Source organism: Lathamus discolor, chromosome 3, assembly GCF_037157495.1.
Source record: "Lathamus discolor isolate bLatDis1 chromosome 3, bLatDis1.hap1, whole genome shotgun sequence".
Taxonomy (NCBI): domain Eukaryota; kingdom Metazoa; phylum Chordata; class Aves; order Psittaciformes; family Psittacidae; genus Lathamus; species Lathamus discolor.
This window is the reverse complement of record NC_088886.1, coordinates 84,120,124-84,134,318: the sequence shown is the minus strand read 5'-3', so window position 1 is coordinate 84,134,318 and position 14,195 is coordinate 84,120,124. Positions and strand designations below refer to the sequence as shown.

General features: G+C 36.8%; 1 protein-coding gene across 5 annotated transcripts in view; it reads right to left on the bottom strand.

The window, feature by feature from the left end:
• Nucleotides 1-14,195, bottom strand: part of PDE1A (phosphodiesterase 1A) — a 228,392-nt gene that overhangs the window by 50,164 nt on the left and 164,033 nt on the right. For all 5 annotated transcript variants that reach the window (XM_065670188.1, XM_065670183.1, XM_065670185.1 and 2 more), the window contains 2 exons: nt 745-927; nt 216-282 (listed from right to left, as the gene is read on the bottom strand). In XM_065670188.1, coding sequence (XP_065526260.1) covers nt 216-282; nt 745-927 — 250 coding nt within the window. The remainder of the gene's footprint in view (nt 1-215; nt 283-744; nt 928-14,195) is intronic.

Sequence of the window (14,195 nt, the reverse complement as noted above, 5' to 3'; positions counted from 1 at the left end):
ATCTGTAATGAAATCACAACTTATCAGTGAAACAATAAACAGAATCATATGCTATTTTTTAATTTTTATCTATTAATTTCTCTGTTCTGTGCGCTCAGTTCTGTAGTACTGAGTATGCCTAGGGTGTGTTCAGTAGAAAAATACACTCAACCCTAAAAATCACTAAACATATGTACAGATACATTCAAATTCCACAATGATTAAAATTATTTTACCTTAAATGTTACTATCACATCTGCTGGGTAAGCCAAACCAACCATGCTAGAAGTTCTTCGGTACATCCTAAAAGAACAAATAAAATATTAAGGAATAGCACTCCTTTAAAAATTACTGGAACAATTTATCCTTTTTTAATTAATCTTTCAGAGTTTGTGAAATAACACTAAGCTATTTGAGGGTCTGATCCCAGAGGTGACATAAATCTTTTTATCGACTGAGGAGAAAAGCCCCTCTGATGGTATATTACTCTTATATGTTAGTGTGGTCTTTGGTGCTTTTTAGTGCAGAAGTTTCAAAGCCATCAAGTTCATTCCCAGAATTTTCCAAAGTTCAGGAGATTTCATTACAAATTTAGAAGTTTCATTTGGATTTCTGTATAGAAAAATTGAGCAGCTGCAGAAATTAAAATGTAAATTTTGGCTCAAAGATTTGCTTCAGGTTCATCCCACCACTTAAGGGATCTTCAGTGACAAGACACTGTGGTTAAATGCAGTACTTGCTGTAACAAGAAAATAAAGCTCTCACCTTTCTACAAAAATCCCAGCCTGTACAGCGTGCACAATGCTTCGGAATTTGGGCTTTTCTTCATGTCTCCTTCTTACTATTCCCATTTCCCTTGTGAACGTAGAAGCTAACCAGTCCCGCACTTCCAGCGGGACCGAATCCGAATGGATGTCAGAGAGCTCATCCTCAGTGTCCAAAAGCTTCCTACAGCAAAATTAATACAAGGTAACTGAGAAGATGGCAGACTGAAGCAAAACAAGTATGGACAGGTGAACAGCTAACAAAACAGGAGCAGGAGTTCTCTGTAGAATTGACTCAGCACATCACTAAATGTCTTCTCTTGTAGACATACTGAGGCTACTGGAAAGCTGAGCACAGAAGGTATCTTCTCTCTCTCATGCTGTTCATCCTCCAGAACACAAAAGATATGCAAATTCAAGATATTCAAGTGAAGGCAAGAGAAGATTTTTCTATAAAGAAGTCACAGCTATGGTGGATGGAAGTATAAACAGTGAGTTTGAAAATACTGAGGAGATGTCTTAAAACTGGCTGACGTGAACATCTGTAGAAAGATGGGTTGCTGCTATAACTGAGAACACCAGTGGTCCATCTGATCTGTCCCCTAGAATGGTACAAAAAATGTTTTGATACTTACATGCAAAGTAAACGATATTACATATCAATGCTATGGTAAATGCATTTCAATGAATACTCTGTATACATGCTCCTCATGTTATTCCAGTGCAATAAAAGCATTAAAAAGAGTTAATTTCTCTGTGTGGAGATCTGTATATCTATTGAAGTTAGGCTAACAAAATCACAGTAGCAACGGTATTATACAAGATTGGATTGTGATTCACCTTTTACTGGTTTTAGTTGTTCAGAAAGTTAGAAAAATGTAATTATTTTGTGAAATAGAAGAAGTATTAAAAAGTACTGAATTGGAGGACATCAACTATCAAGAAGAAGCCTGTAACTAAATATGCTCCTAAAACAGACTCAAGACTTCAATTCTATACTTCTATAAATCTATCAGATGTAAGAACACAACTTTTTTCTTGCTGTTATTTGCCCATATCACTCAGTCTGCTGGGGTTTTCCAAGAACCAAATCCCATATTTAGTAACAAAACAAGTTTTCCTCACACAGTTGTGCAAGAAATCCCAGAGTCAGGGAGACCCCAATATATGTAAAGCATGCCACCCTTTTAAAATATTTATTAATAGAGTACCAATTGAATTGCAGACATTATTTGATTATATGGATCTATTTCTCTTGGGCTGTCTTTCTAAAATTTCTTGAGTCTGCATGAATTGGACACAAAGCAATGATGGACAAATTATTTTTAGTGTAATTTTCTCATCAGGCAATACAATCACCAAGTTAAAACTTGGGTCTCTTCTCCCGAGTGAACAGAATTCCTGGGAAATAGATTTGGTGGGAATTTGGCTACCAGCATTTGCAGATGGGTATTTGGAAAACTATAACTTCCTTCAATTTTCATGTTGTTACTGCTGGCACTTCTCTTTCTACTCCTAGGATAACTGTGTTGACTCCCTTGCTAGTGCATCTCCCCTCATATCTATTCAGTGACTCACACCTTTCACTTTCTCTATTTCTCTTCTTCAGCATTATCAGAACCTTGCCTACTAATCTGAGGGATTATAGGAAGACACTTAGTAGGAAGCATGGTGCTAGAAGTGCTTGTTTCAGTAGCTCATCTGGCTGGCAGCATGTATTATGACACTTTCAAATGGGGTTTAAAAAGAAAAACAACATAAAAGGCCCCCAACATCACCCCTGTTTATTGAAAGAACTGCAGAGACTTTCCTATTTTTTTAGGAACATAAAATTATCACACTAGGAAGGCTTTTTAACACAGAGTGCAGGAGGAGCAGAATGAACAAGAATTAAGAGGTTTTCCGACAGTGGGACCCAAGCCAAAACTCAGCAATTTAATTTAGAGAAGCAGGACTTGCGTAGAGGAAAGGATTTGGGCAAATTATCACGCAGAACTGAACCAAGGCTAAGATTGGCCATAAGTCAAAGGTTATAAATTGATTTTATTCCCTAAATTAAAAACTATGTTACAGTCTGCTTAAATCCCTATTAGTCTATACATTATTAATAAATATCCTTGGAGAGATCAGCACATTTATATTTCTGAGGAATATTTGACATTTGATGTATTTGTAATATAATCAGGAATAAACCTTATAATCTCTAAAAAAATACTTTTAGAACTATTCCAACAGTTACTCAAATCAGATTAAATTATTCCAACAATATAAGGACCATAGGCATTAATTAGGCTGCCAGCATACAGCAGGGATATTCCACATCACCTTGTGCAGCATGAAGCACAACTCTACATCAGCCTGCTGTAGTTTGAAGCAGATCTGAATTTGGGACCAAGTCCTCAGCTCTGCAGATATGAGCCACTAGAGTACAAATTAAGACTAGCAAAACACACTGCAGCTTCTCTAGTCTTTTAAACCATTCCTCTGAAATATACAGTCTGTAAATTTTAGTAACAGGAGTTACTTTGTGAAGACAGAACAGAGAAAACAGTTTTAGAAAAACTTGTTTATTTAACCAGCAATTTTTATCAGAGACTACTGCTCTCTGATAAGAAGTGACTGACCAATGTGCTACGGGAGGGAGTGTTTCAGTGTCTCTGGTTCCTACCTAAGTACCTAGGGAAGCAACTGCAGCACAGAATTATGTTGTAAGCTCAATTCTTTGTAAATACAAGCTCTTACAGATCCCTCAACACATAAGCTTAATAATTTCTCAAAAAGAATTAGTTTCTTTCAGAAGCCTAACTGAAACAGGAAACAAGGGCTAGTCATTCATCACATAACTGTCTATTTTCTACACTTTCCCGACCTTTTGAAGAATAACATTTACCTGACCTTTTGAAGAATAAGATTTATATTGGGTAAAATTACTCATGGTGTATGCATTACTAGAAAAGACCTTCAAATAAATTCACTTCTGACTGACATTCTTCTGTAATTACAGGGACAGGGCTTGGGTATAGGTCTAAACATCTAAATAAATGGATGGTTATGTGGATACATAATTTGATGGTAATTTTATTTAGGAAGGGGAATAAATTAGGCTATTTATTGTACCACACAAAATACGTTTAAATATCACAAATTCTTCAAATCCAATATTCAACTCATTTCATAGGTTTTAACTTTTGTCCACTTCATCTATTTATTCCTTGATTACAAAGTATAGTATTTCCATTATATTTCCATGGGTGTGCATACATAGGTATACATATACATTACTGTGGATTCTGTGCAATACCATCCGATTTCTCACCTTTTACTTGCTGATTGTGAAAACACTTCTTTAAAACAACCCAAATAAAGCAAATTTTTATGTTGAGTCATAAAACCATCAAATTGTTTTTATCAGTACTTTTACTTGCTATCTAGGAGGTGCACATATACATACAAATTCTACTAAATATAACAAAGAATCTTCAGTAAAAGTATAAGAACTTGTACACATTAAGCAGAAGTACTAACAGTACTTTGGCACTTACACTAAAGTATTAGCTGAAATTTTCTTTTTCACCCAAGAAGAACCAGTTTTCAGTCGGCCACTAGAGTATATTTTCACATGGCTCTTGTTCCTTTTATATCGAATCATTTTACAGCTTGTTTGCTGGCCCCCAACCTATTGCTGTACATCACTGCAGGTAATGCATCAAGCAAATCACAGAGCCGCTACGTGCCTGCCCTCCTTGCTGTTACTACTTCTGCTGCTAAGAGCGTAACCACAACACAGGTTGACCCTTTGAGCAGAGATATTATAACGTCACTCTGATGCAATCACTGTGCATAACATCATCATTTATATGAATAGTAATACAATACACCACTGTTTATAGGTTCTGAGAAAAATAAAAAAGTCTGAAGTGTACATTCAAAACATTTCTATTCCTGAGTGTTTGTATTACTGATATTTTATTTCATATTCACGTAGAACTGACAACTTTCAAAAGCTTCAGTAAAATCAGTGAACCAATAGGAAGTTATTGGTGTTTGTGTTTTGCCTAAGGAAAGTTTTATTGCCCAGATAAATGGAAAATATATAAATTCTAAATTCTGTAACTCTACTGCTATGTAATCTTCTTGCTCTAACTTGCCATTTTAAGAATCATAGATGAGTAGATAAATTATTATTATGTGATTATTCAGAACATGGACCTGCTGAAGTGAGTCCAGAGGAGGACCATGAAGATGCTCAGAGGGCTGGTGGACCTCTCATATGAAGACAGGCTGAGAGAGTTGGGCTAGTTCAGAAGAAGAAAAAGCTCAGGTGAGACCTCGTAACATCCTTGTAGTACCTAAAGGAGACCTACAAGAAATCTGGAGAGGGGCCTTTTATTAGGGCGTGTAGTGACAGGATAAGGAAAAATGTCTTTAAACTGAAAGAGGGTAGATTTACATTAGATATTATGAAGAAATTCTTCGGTACAAGGGTGGTGAGGCACTGGAACAGGCTGCCCAGAGAAGCTGTGGCTGCCCCATCCCTGGAAGCATTCAAGGCCAGGTTGGATGGGGCTTTGAGCACCCTAGTCTAGTGCAACATGTCCCTGCCCATGGTAAGGGTGCTGGAACTGAATGATCAACCCAAACCATTCTATGATTCCATAATTCTATGCCTTTAAATAAAATAAATAAATAAATAAGAGCGGGAAATGTGAAATAGTATCAGAAGACAGGGTCAAAACAAACATAGTTAAACCACCAACACTGAACTTCCTATGAACTACTGGGATTTTTGCAAGATTTTGCAATATAATTTCTCATTGTAAATTGTGAAATGTAATGTGTAAATTGTAATATTTTTGCAATATGTAAGCTTTTACATAGGTTGAGAGATGCCATTGGATAAATTAATGAGCAAAATAACAAGTGACCATAGCTGTCAAACACAGGGCTAGAACCTCTGGCTTAGAAAATATTTGGAGTGACTGCAAGATCCATAGTCTATTTCTCCAAATCAACCACACTGAAGATGAGAGATGGTGGGCATTTAATTTGTTGTTCCAAAAACAACATAGTTTTCCAGAAGTCGTTCCACAAACTCAGCCTCCAAAAGTATTTTTGCTCCGAAGTAAAAACCTACTGAGAACAACGCCACTGACGCGGGAGTCCTGAACTCCAAGCTGAACTAAACAGATTTTAATATACCAATGCACATACTTTTAATTTTTTCTTCCCTAAAGCTAAGCAACACCTACAAATGCTAATAAACAAAACAAAAAAGCTCTAACACAATGTGCCACAGAAAGTATTTGTTTTCAGCACAAAGTCAGAATTTCAGGATTATATTACTTATTTCACTCATATAACATTAGCTTATAAAGTAGATGCACTATAAGGAAGAGATATGCATGGGAAGGAGAGAGGGGGGCTTGGGTTATTTAATTCTATTCGTTCCATGAGTGGAACTCCCATTGATAGTAGTGGGAATAAATAAGATATGGCCCATGGCATTTCAGCTTAGCAGTCAATTACTATCGCAGTCAAAGTAACTAATAACCTGATCTTCTTGTCACAGTACTCTGGTTTACTACCAAGAATAATTTTTCAAAATTCAAGTATTGATAATTTCTAGCTCTGTTTTCATTTAAACAGAATTTTACATATAGCAATGGACTAGAGACATGTGTGCTTATTTCCCCTTAGGAATATCTCAGATGTACTATGGAGAAGAAAGAACATTAAAAAAAAAATAAATTAGGTAATGGCTATGGGGAAAAAAGAAAATCCAACAGTGCTGATCAGTGCTGCCTGACAGAGATGGTGAATTGAGAAGGAGATATTAGATCTTTACTGTTTAGTGAATTAATCAAGCTAATGATAAACCCTTTAAGAGTGTATTGATCAAACTCCTCCTCTAGGTCTTGAATGCAGAATGCAAAGAGCTTATAGTCCAAATAGCCACTTCCCATTTTTATCAATTATTTGCATTCTGGTGTCCCACTACCTTCCTGAATGAGCATGAATCAATATATTCAATCAATATTTACAGCCTCTACAGTTCACTACAATTTCCAGTAACATCCACCAGAAGACCCTCTTGATTCCCACTGAGGATAAACAAATTGCAAAAATGATTGAGGTACATTTTTATTACATAAAGGTCTTTCTAAAGGAAATTAAAAATTAACCAACATGTTGTACTGTTAAAATTTAGTGCATTCTCAGAAGAATTGTCCTCATATTAAGAACTACCAATTAATTACACTAAATGGCAAAAACTCTGGATGAAATACAGTTATTACAGCAGCAGATAACTAATGGAGTAAAGAACATTGTCACTGTAAATGTTTACTTGTTGATATGTATTGCCTATTCAGTTCAGACATACATAGTAAAGGCCATCAACAATTAAGACTCAGGTCAGGATATTCATGATGAAAAAATACCATTTTTCAGGAGTACAGCTTGAGCTAATGAATTTTCCTTTTTTTAACCCAATTGCTTTACTGTGGCATTCTGGAAGCTCTCTAGGGCAGGGACTCTGAGGGCATGAATCATAAATAAATTAATAGCAATAACTTTGAGAAAGAAAAATCTAATAACTGGAAAAGGGATGCAGGCCATTTACTAAATATCCTAACTGAACTGAAGAGTTTTAGTGAGAATTTAACAGACTTTCAGTGCGTATTAACTGTGTTATTTTATATAACTTTGATGCTTTTGGAAGCTTTCCTCTCAGAAAAAAAAAAAAACCAACCTTTTGGCTTAGTACAAAAGATTTTAAAGGCTTATTTTAAGCTTTTATAAGGGTGGGATATACTGGATTAATCTCAACACAACAAGCTTTTTCTCAGTAGCAGCTTTTACAGAAGTATCATTTCTAGATTACCCTAATGGATGAACTCATTGATTTACTTCAAATGGTACATTTGTTGCTGACAAAGAGACTTCAGACAAAATACATTTAACCATGGGCTGATTAGGGACAGCAGTCGCAAAATTTGGATTTAATGACCTCTTTTTTAGCTAACATTGTATATATATCAGTAAAAGCTTTTTCTCAAGAAGGACTGAGTTTACCATTATATTATAGAAATACATTCACTGTTTCCAAAGCTCTTGTGCAAACACATGTTATAATGCCTCTTACCCTTAATGAGACCTCCTTTCTCTTCGTGAGTGTACCAATAACCTGTGTGGTTTTTATTTTGCCTTGTTGAATCAAAGAAAGATGCTCAAAGCAGTTGCCACCTACATAAAATGGATCCGCTTCATACATTACTGAAACGCTGTCTCTTCAAACTCAAAAGTTCTCAAGAGGTTAGGGATAGGGCCTTTTAAAGGGGCATTATACAGACTAAACCAAATGAAAAACATATATGGCATTGAAACTGCACAGATAAACATCCTCCTGAAATCAAGTACATTTTTCTAAAACATAGAAGAATTTAAAAAATAAGACCATAATTAAATACAATATTCTGATTTTATCCAGAATAACTTAAAAACGTTCTCCACAAAAGCTTACATTATTGGGGCTTGGTCTGGGGTTTTTTCTGGCTTTGGAATACTTTTTTTTTTTTTTATCTGGTGATTTCCATCTAGGTTTTATTTGACTTATTTTTGTCTCAGAATGAATTAAGAGCTGTGTTTACAAGGAACGGAACAGCTGTCACGACTGAATTATCAGGCTGTATTTATTTCCTGTTTGACTCTAAGTATCTTCCTTCCACTACCTTGAGCCAAGTGGCAGGTACTAATGGAGAAAATTCTGCAAGATTTGCCAAAATTATTTATAACACCTATTGAGTATGTTTTAACTTCTTCCACAGAGGAGATCCACTGAGCGGCTGGAACTGTGGGAGCTTTACTGCTTATTTTCAGCTGACAGTGAACCTCTGCTTTAGATATGAAAATGCTAAATCTCTTTCAAGGAAGTGCTTATTGCACCTTATTCAGCAATGAGAGATGCGGCAGACCTAAAAAGGGATGGTTAAACCAGCTTATTAATTGACATGGGGCCACAGATAATTAAGCTCACAGGAAAGGATCACTTACATATGTCTAATTTCTCTGTGCTTTCCAATTACCATCAGCTCAGAACCTTTTATATGGGATATAGACAATCATTGCCTCAAACCAGTTCTTCATAATTTTGGAAGGTTATCCCTACTGCCTATTGTTGTTTCTAAGTAGTCTACCTCAGGGCACCAATAGTAGAAGAAATGTTCTTTCTCTGGCTTTTCCCAGCTGCATACAGTTTTAAAAAGTGCATATATGGAAATAAGCATGTGTACATAGTTTTAAAAATGCTACCCTATGCTCAGATAAAAGGCAGAGCAACAGAGGAGCGGACAAAAGGAAAGAGGACCTGAGAAAAACACTTCATACTCTGCTAAAGGGCTTGAATTCTCCAGCCATTTACAGCTGATTGTTGCACTACAAATAGAGATTCAAGGTGCCATCAGCTTACCATTTGCATGTACATCTATATGCACACACAACTTTATATAATGACACAGGTTTTCCAATCAACCCATAACAACATACAGGGGAAAAAGACTGGTATCCCCTAATGTAAGAAATTCAATCATATAATCAGCTAGGTTGGAAAAGACCTTTAAGATCATCAAGTCCAACCATTACCCCAGAACTGCCAAGTCCACCACTAAACCATGTCACTAAGGGCCTTGTCTCATGGTTTGTGAATACTTCAGGGATGGCGACTCTACCACTTCCCTGGGCAGCCGGTTCCAATGCCTGACCACCCTCTCTGTGAAGAAATTTTTCTTCATATCCAATTTAAACCTCCCCTGGTGCAGCTTGAGACCATTTCCTCTTGTTCTGTCACTTGTTATTTGAGAGAAGAGACCAGCCACCTCCTCGCTCATCCTCCTTTCAGACATTTGTAGAGAGTGATAAGGTTCACCCCAAGCCTCCTTTTCTCCAGGCAAAGTAATCTGAGTTCCCTCAATCACTCCCTATCAGACTTGTGCTCCAGACCCTTCACCAGCTTCATGGCCTTTCTCTGGACCTGCGTGAAGAACTCAGATTGGAACTGGTCACTGAAGAAAGCTCAGGCTTACAAAGAGAACAGAAGTTTTACTAGACTAATGCCTGAGATTTCACTTCTAAGTAGCATAAATGGTTCCCCAGAGATGTGGAGCAGGCCAGGCTCTTCCTTGATCCTTGTCTACATTATTGAACATGTTCTGTTAGATACTTCATACTTGGATCTCTTTATTGACCTTAGTTTTGATTTTTCATTTTGCTTTTTTCATCTCTGTGCCTCTGAAGAGTTGCAGAAGGTCCTTCTGCAGGAGGTGTGGAACCATTAGTGCGACCATGTTATTTATCTGTTTAATAGGATGTACATCATAACAGGAAGATGAGTTAGGAGGATGCTCCCAAACAACTCTGTTAGTCACTATTCCTAATCTGACTGTAGAGATTTTTAACAGAGGTTTCTCTCAGATATCAGTCTACCAGAAGTCAGTCTACCAGAAAGATGGGGAAGAGAACACCACAGACAGGATTCAGTTTTAGGTGGCTGATAGAAGCTGAGGTCTTCCTCTGCTTGGATATGTAATCAATGGGTCAGTAAATTCATCAGGACAAAATTCAGGGCTGAAGCCTCATGGGCTTAAAATAGAAAGCATCGGTATTTTCATTTGAGTTGCAGAAACTCCATACTGAAGCTTTGGTCCTAAGCCTGCAATACTTTGTACCTTATAGAACCAGGCATCATTAAATTTTCAATGTTATAAGCCAAATCTCAGGAGCTATTATATCCTGTAAAGCATGCAACTTCCTTCTGGGACTTCGTTAATAAAAGTAATCTGTACTCAGATGTTTTTCTCACTGCTCTGCTGAGTGTATTAATTGTTATTGCCCTGTGCTATAACAATTACTTTAAACCATACAGCACTTCATAAGTAAGAAAGTTACTGAAGTAATTTGAACTTTATTATATATATATGTGTGTGTATATATAAGTGTATGTTCAGGCTCAGCAGGAATGGGGCATTCTGCTTCTGATATAAACTATTATTCTAATCTACTAATGAGTTCAGATAACTCAGTTCCAGACTCCCAACAGCGGTAGCTCTGTGCAGGACAAAGAACCCATATTATCTGGTGGGAATGAGAACAAATATAACCACACAAGCTAATTCCAGCCTCCACTGCCATTTGATTCAATGACAGGCTGCTTTTGCTCCTTAAGGATTAGCTTCCTGGAACCTAAAGAACTGAAGAGACTTCCTTTGTGTGTTTATTTTTAAATGTTCTAGTGAAGATTTAGACTACAGAATACTGGTCATGCTATTTAAAACATGATTATCTTTGCAGTTTGCCATGCAAAAGAGTTTACTAGGAAAGTACTGGTGGTGACTACAATGTCTCTCTGCCACACAATAAATATTTTGGTTCTTTTTTTTTAGTGGGGAAGTGTCAAAATTTAAAAACAGCACTACACATAATATTGTCCAACTAAGAAGTAGAAGCTCAGCCTATAATTTCACACAGACCACCAGGTTCAAAAACTGCATCACTTGAAGTCTGAATTTCATGGAGACTACATGAGTCCAAGGAAAAGAATTTAAAAACATAATCAAACACTATAAACCAAAATGAAGAATATGGGGAATAAAATTAAAGCCACTAAAAACAGAAGAAGTTGAAAAGTATTTCATTAAGGTAACTTGAAGTTTATTACTTGTAGCATAAGTAGTATGGGCAAGAAAATTTGTTTTCATAGAATCATAGAATAGTTAGGGTTGGAACGGACCTCAAGATCATCTAGTTCCAACCCCCCTGCCATGGGCAGGGACACCTCACACTAAACCATCCCACCCAAGGCTTCGTCCAACCTGGCCTTGAACAGTACCAGGGATGGAGCATTCACAACTTCCTGGGCAACCCATTCCAGTGCCTCACCACCCTCACAGTGAAATTCCTTATATCCAATCTAAACTTCCCCTGTTTAAGTTTTAACCCATTACCCATTGTCCTGTCACTACAGTCCCTGACGAAGAGTCCCTCCCCAGCATCCCTATAGGCCCCCTTCAGATACCGGAAGGCTGCTATGAGGTCTCCACGCAGCCGTCTCTTCTCCAGGCTGAACAGCCCCAGCTTTCTCAGCCTATCTTCATATGGGAGATGCTCCAGTCCCCTGATCGTCATTTATATGTCTACAAACATATACTTCAGAAATACAGCTATAGGTATGGAGAGATACATATAAAATGTATGCTTGATGCACAGTTCTATAAGAAATGCTACCAAAATCTGTTTACAAACTCTGAGGTTGCGGTGGAGAAAAGAAGTATTCAATAAATCAGAGAAAGCAAGATACCTGTCTCAGGTATTTCCTTTGTAACTTAGTACAGTGAAAAATCAGATTATTCTGCAAAATACTGGATGTAATAAATAAGTAAGATTAAACACTGTTGCATAAAGCAAAAGCTTCATCCATATACTGAAGTAGAATTCTGGAAAATCAGTAATCACCATTTTGCCCCTAGGGTTAAAAAAGTAGCCTGAGGAATATGAAAATCTTCAAAACCACTATAAAACAATATATGTTTATTTTCATTTCGGCAGTTTAACAATCCTGCTGTCAACTTCTATGAGGGCAATTAGCTTACTTAAATATTTGCTTATAGCAAAAATAATGCACCTGTTACTGCCAAAGCCTATGTATTTTCAGGTGTACCAGTTTTCTCTGTGTATGAAATGTCTGTTACTTGTCTTGATGATCCCACACAGAAGCAGAAAACTGGATTCCTCATTGTAAGAATACTATTAATTTCCAGAGGGTGCCTCAGTTTAGAACCTAAATAAATCTCACAATATATTCATTGTCCTAGTGCTACTGCTCAGAAAGAGCTATGAATACTATACCTGTTTAATCTCAGTGTTTGGGAAGTGTATGGAAGGAATAATTGATGGTTTATATCCTTGTCCCCTATGCAGCTTTGACACAGTTTCTGTGGTTATTAATGCAAAATGCATGCGTAAGCTCTGACCACACAGTATCCTGTTATACCAGAGAGAGCACTGTAATCTTTCAATGCTTTCCAAGCACCTGAGATGTGCTAAAAAGATTTACATCTAAAGCAATTGCTGAATAATGAACTTTTATGGCCTTTGTTCTAGTAACATGAGCCCAAAGATAATTCTGTTCATCATTTCTTGTATCTGTCAACATAAGAACCTGTTTCAATTTAACCAGAAATATGACTGTATACTAATGTGAATCCAAAACCTGACCCTTGATTCAACGTAAAGGAAGCTGGATTAACGTAAGTCAGCCAGCAAAACTGATATACAAATATATCCACAGTGGCACACTAACTACCGGTATTTTAAAATATTTAACTTAAATTCATTCAGTTTTCTAATGAAGCCTATGTCCCCTGGAAGTCACGTAAGACGGTTCACCCAAGACTGCTCAGTTAAGCTTAATTTAACTGAATCTGTGAACAACTTCAAAACACAGGAGCCCTTTTAAAGTCACTGAGGTTCCCAGTGCTTTTCAAGCTGTGTATTTAACTTGGGATCACTAGAACACTTTTGAAACCATCCCCAAGAACTATACTGCAGCTGAGATGCTACTCAGGAAAGTCTTCCCTGTTACCACAGTTTTGCCAGTGTTTCATAGAATTGGACAAGCATGCACCCTAACAGTAGGACACCAGTATAAGTGATCCTGCCAACCTAGTCTGTAATATAATCTCTGAAAAATGGACCACTGCTCCAAATCCCCAACAGGGAAGGTTTATTGTGCGAATCACAAACATCAGAGAAAATAAATAGGAAAAAGCTAGAGTAGCACTTTAAACACACTATCAAATATGTAGATTGAGAGTTAGGTACATGAAATAATCAGTATAATGGCAGACTTCTTAAATATAGCATGAAACCAAGATATACACTGCAGGCTCCAGCAGTATTGAAGCAGCTTTGGCAGATATCTTTACAAGACCATTCTGCTTAGAAAATCTTAAGGAGGTCAGTAAGCCAGCTAGTTAACTTTAATATAGTACGTGTCTTACAACTCTTTCAAGAAGCCAAATACTCTGAACTTCTAATTGGAGTCAACCCACATTAAAGGTGATTATCAGCAATACTGCCAGTAACAATAATCATAAACAAAGCATCGAACATTATAAAATCAATCACAGCTTTTCATGAATTTATGTATTTATAGGCCAGATTAGAATATTCTGACTCAACTCCATGAGCATTTCATTCCAAAACAGCCCACTTTTTTCAGTGATACATTACTCAGCATGATTATTGGTATGTGGCCTGTGGGGGAAAGAAAATCCATCCTTCAGAAAACTTTTATTATTTTATACTGTGAACATTAACAATAAGTGAGGCAAACTCTTCAGATGACGGTTACATCTGATCTTGTGAATCTTCTTTGCTTTAACCTTGTCACTAAAAGAC